This window comes from Drosophila subpulchrella, unplaced genomic scaffold, assembly GCF_014743375.2.
Source record: "Drosophila subpulchrella strain 33 F10 #4 breed RU33 unplaced genomic scaffold, RU_Dsub_v1.1 Primary Assembly Seq370, whole genome shotgun sequence".
Taxonomy (NCBI): Eukaryota; Metazoa; Arthropoda; class Insecta; order Diptera; family Drosophilidae; genus Drosophila; species Drosophila subpulchrella.
This window is the reverse complement of record NW_023665591.1, coordinates 19,970-24,113: the sequence shown is the minus strand read 5'-3', so window position 1 is coordinate 24,113 and position 4,144 is coordinate 19,970. Positions and strand designations below refer to the sequence as shown.

At 46.3% G+C, this 4,144-nt stretch overlaps 1 protein-coding gene across 1 annotated transcript; it reads right to left on the bottom strand.

Moving 5' to 3' along the window:
• Positions 1 to 315: 315 nt before the first annotated feature.
• LOC119561810 (myotubularin-related protein 2) lies at positions 316 to 2,442 on the bottom strand. The gene is made up of 2 exons (XM_037875288.1): positions 809 to 2,442; positions 316 to 749 (listed from the first exon to the last, which is right to left on the bottom strand). The coding sequence occupies exons 1-2, from the start codon at positions 2,340 to 2,342 to the stop codon at positions 427 to 429; spliced, it is 1,857 nt and encodes a 618-aa protein (XP_037731216.1). The 5' UTR covers positions 2,343 to 2,442; the 3' UTR covers positions 316 to 426.
• Between the last annotated feature and the right edge of the window lie 1,702 nt (positions 2,443 to 4,144).

Below are 4,144 nucleotides of genomic sequence, written 5' to 3'. Positions count from 1 at the left end.
GTCGCGCCAACAGAAATGCCGTTGAATTTTATTTTATTTGAAGTTTGAAACAGAGTTTCGGGTAATTGATACTCGATGCACTCGACTATAGCGTTTCTTTGTTTAAGTTATTTTTACCTTTTTAATATTTTATACATTAACGTATAATAAAAAAAAAATATTTCATGATTTTACTTTCGAACAATTTGTGCAACGTGCCTCAGCTGTTTAAAAATTCAACAGGGACCATTTAAGGTCGTTAACTCAATTGCTGAAACTTTCTGTTGCACTTGAACAGTTTAGGGAATACCCAAAAAGACAGTAAAAAATGGGAAATTGGGATATTTTGATATGGGTTTCTATTAAAAAAAATCGTTCATGCATTTGGAATTGGGCCATAGCTAACAATTCTTATGCTTATGGTTGTGAAATAAAAAGGGAATAGTATTAGTGCATTGGCGAGGCCAGTCGCGTAGTTGTCATGCTAGTGTTGCGGTTGTTGGACTTGAGTCGCAGCTCGTTGACGAGTTTAAAGAGCTGGTCCTGCTTGGAGAGCAGCTCGCGGGTTCGCTGGCAACCATGCTGGATGGCGCATAGACCAGGATTCCAGCGACAGTACAGCCCTTTCCACAGGCGGACAGACCGCACGCTAGCGATGGGCCGCAGCACCAGCTCAGCCCCGTGCGTGAATGAGGGAAATAATGGATTCAAGTACTGATCTAGCGAAGAATTAATGTGCGTCCACAGGGATGTTGTTTTATGCTTCAAATCTGAAATATATGTGTGATTGATTTTCATACACAGGCAACTGACTTTTGGGGACTTTTACCTTCAGTCACGCGCTCGGCCTCCGTGTTGCATAGAAAGGTGCCGAAGCGGCAGGAGTACAAGTGATCCACGATAGTGATCAGAAAATGCTCATTGAACTCAAAAGCATTGTTGAACTGCTGGCTAACCTGCCACACGCTGTCGATAAACTGCAGAAATACTGGTGATCTGTCGGCATCCGAGTGCTTGTTGTCGCCGTGACCAATCCTTTGCTGAAACTTGTGGCCAAAAGACAGCCATTCCTTCTCGACGAGCACCTCGAATCCGCGCACAGTACGATAGTAATGGTCCAGCAACAGCATAGAAAGGGCCGTCAGCTGTGCTGTGCGATCCCAGCCATCAGAGCAGTGAACCACCACAGAGGTGCTCATGGTCTCCACCTTGTCCACGATTCTCACGGCTCCGGCCAGAATGCACCTAATGTGCTTCAGCCACAGAGTGTTGTCAATAGCCGTCTGCCACTTTGAGTCGTCGGTTGTGGGAAAGCAAGCCTCCTTAACCTTGCGCAGGCTTTCCCGCATCACGTGGATGTTGTGAATGTCAAGGAAGTGGATTTCTACGTTCCTGTAAGCGTCCTCCGACTCGTAGCCCCCACCCTTAGCCTTGTTGGCGATGGCATTGGCGCTTGGCCGCGCGTCCATGATGGTCAACTTGTCCGACTGGGCGTTCGCCTCCATGATGAAGCTTAGGTACGTCTCATCGTCAGAATTTCGCTTGCCACTTACGCCCACCAGGGGCTGGGAGCACCGCGTGATGGTTGCCTGGGTCCGGGGGTTCATCCAGGACAGCACCGGTAGGCGGCAACGCGAACGGAATGTAGCCACGCGCCTAAGGAAATCATCGGATGCCGCCTTAGGCACCGCCCATACGGCCGGATAGCTGTCGCAGATGGCGTAGGACTCATTCAGCTTGGTAGCCCGCCACATGTCGTTAGGAACACCCAAACGCCGGAGCTCCGCCAGCGGTTCATACACCGCCCATCCGTCCCAACCACCATTTCCGTTCACCAAGTTTCCCGCCGCATGGGAGAAGGCGAAAAGGCGTCCATTGTTCGAGAGTGGAAAGGCATTTGCCTGCAGTTTCTCAAAGACCGTCCTGCGAGAGTGATTCTGCTGCTTGTGGGCAAAGCGCAGGTTGCGCATGTCCTTACAGAAGATCTCAATACCGTAAGAGTTTTCGCCCCGCGACGTGGCACCGCCGATCTTCTCTACGCGTGCAATCACGCCCAAGGGGACGTCAACGACCATGGGTGGCTCCTGATCTCGCAAAGGTAGCGACCGGAAGTTCAAGCGGTAGTTGGTGATTGTTAGTGCTCCAAACATGGGCCCACGGTAGGGACAGACGTAGGTCACGTCATTCTTCTGGTCCTGATCCTCCTCTCCGTCCAGATAACCAAAGGGCGTGTCCCGCAGAACGCCGTTCTCCACGCCATCGTGCCTAGAGCACAGCGAACTGGACTTGGAGTTGCTGTCCAGTGAGTTGCTGCTAACCGTTTTGGAGGGCAACTTGTCAGCCAAGCTGGCTGAGGAGTCCATTTAGGATGAACACTAAAGGTGCTAGGGCATGTGTACGCAGAGTCTGTTTTTTAAAGTAGGGATGTAAAAAATATAGTAAAATAGCAACGTATCGATATTTTCGAAAAAAATTTGTTTGTGATATTTTTCAATTCCTCAAAGTTGAAAGCCAGAGTTTCATTTTATACCCTATTCACACAGAAGGGGTTCCGCTTCAGCGAACTTTCCTTCCATTAGATATACACGTGTTAATATGAGACGGACTTGAATTATGCTTTCGTTTGCGTTTCGGAATTGTTTTGAGAAGGAAATAATTTGAACTGCAATGGCGCCGTTATAGGAAAATTGTTGTTGGTGCAGGCCAAAGAAGACTTCCAACGGCTCGGAACCCAGGAATTGATCTCAACTTGAAAAGAAATATTGCTGTACTCTTTTCTAAAGAAATGACCAACCTTCAGCTTATGTCCTTCTTGGCTAAACCTGACACCTATTGCACCAAAACGTACGTTATTTATCTAAAAAAAAAAAGCCATTTAATGGCGCGTCCCCCTCCCAAAATTGCTTAAAAAGTGGATATGGTAAAAGAACCGTATGCGAGGAAGGTTTTAAAAATACTTAAAAGGGTCCAAGCGATTGTAACTTTTGCAAATTCTCGTGGCGTCACTGTTGGTCCACAATAGTAACCATTCAATATTCACTTCGCTGACCTGAAGGGAAATCTCATCCTTGATAAATTTACCAACAGCAATAAAATAATCATTTGGCCCTAAAAACATTCCACATCTTAGCGTTCATATTGTATTTAGTTATGCGTTGTTTTTGATTTCTTTCGGAGCAACTGAACTTGCACGTCGTCCCCATTCGGATACGATTTGCTTATGCCGATCAGCTGTTCGCTTCGTGAACAGGAATCCGCTTAAAGAGGATATAAGCGAAGAGTGTTATATCGATAAGTCTAATACCCCCTTCCCATAGAGTGATTTTTGAAAAATGTGAAACTCCGAGTCCCAAAGGGCACCATCTACAGACCGATAACGGCTGATCTGAAGACCTGTGGACCTGCACCACCTGTTTTCAAATGGGAAACTCCGATTCCCACAGAGCACATCCACCATCTACCATCCGATAACAGCTGATCATGCTAATCTAACCAAACCTGTTGCTTCTTCGCCTTCAATTTTCGATCTTTCTCTGTTATTATTGTTTACGTTTTCGTAGTGAATGTTTCAGTTTTCACTGTCAAGAATAAGAGCTCACAGTTGCACCAAAAAAACGTCGCCTAACTACCGCATAGAAGAGTCCGTCAAATTTGGATGGGGAACTAACTGTGAAGTTTTCGGAGCGGTACAACTTTATGGACCATCCGCTCAACAGATGGTAGATGGTAAAAGAATCTCTGTGGGAAGACGCTATAATTTGACGTACATAAAAATCCTTAACACACTTTTTCCGCTTCAGCGACCAAACTTCGATTCAGCGACTTTTTTCTTAAGCCTAGTACTCACGTCGACGAAAACTGCGAGCTAGCCATAGGAGTGAGCTAGAGGAAAAACGCGGCTAACGTTTTTCGTCGGTCTGTTTTTCAGCGCGGTACTCAGATGAGCTAAGGAAATACCAGAAAAAATACCAGATTTAGCGAGTGCATTTCGCTGAACGCCGTTAGCCGCGACCCAAAGTATAAAAAATTTTATCTGTGTCGGTGGTCGTACAAAAGAGGTGTGGAAATTAAAATTAATAATCGTAGCAAAACTGCAAACACCTGCAGGAGGTCAGTGCAGATGACAAGGGATGCCTAATCCAAGCTGTTGGCCATTATTGTAGGA

Bases quoted from the DNA above. Each gene is read 5' to 3' on its own strand.
- LOC119561810 (XM_037875288.1), bottom strand. From the start codon at position 2,342: ATGGACTCCTCAGCCAGCTTGGCTGACAAGTTGCCCTCCAAAACGGTT. The intron at 750-808 runs GTAAAAGTCCCC...CATATATTTCAG, and splicing joins GGCCGAGCGCGTGACTGAAG to ATTTGAAGCATAAAACAACA.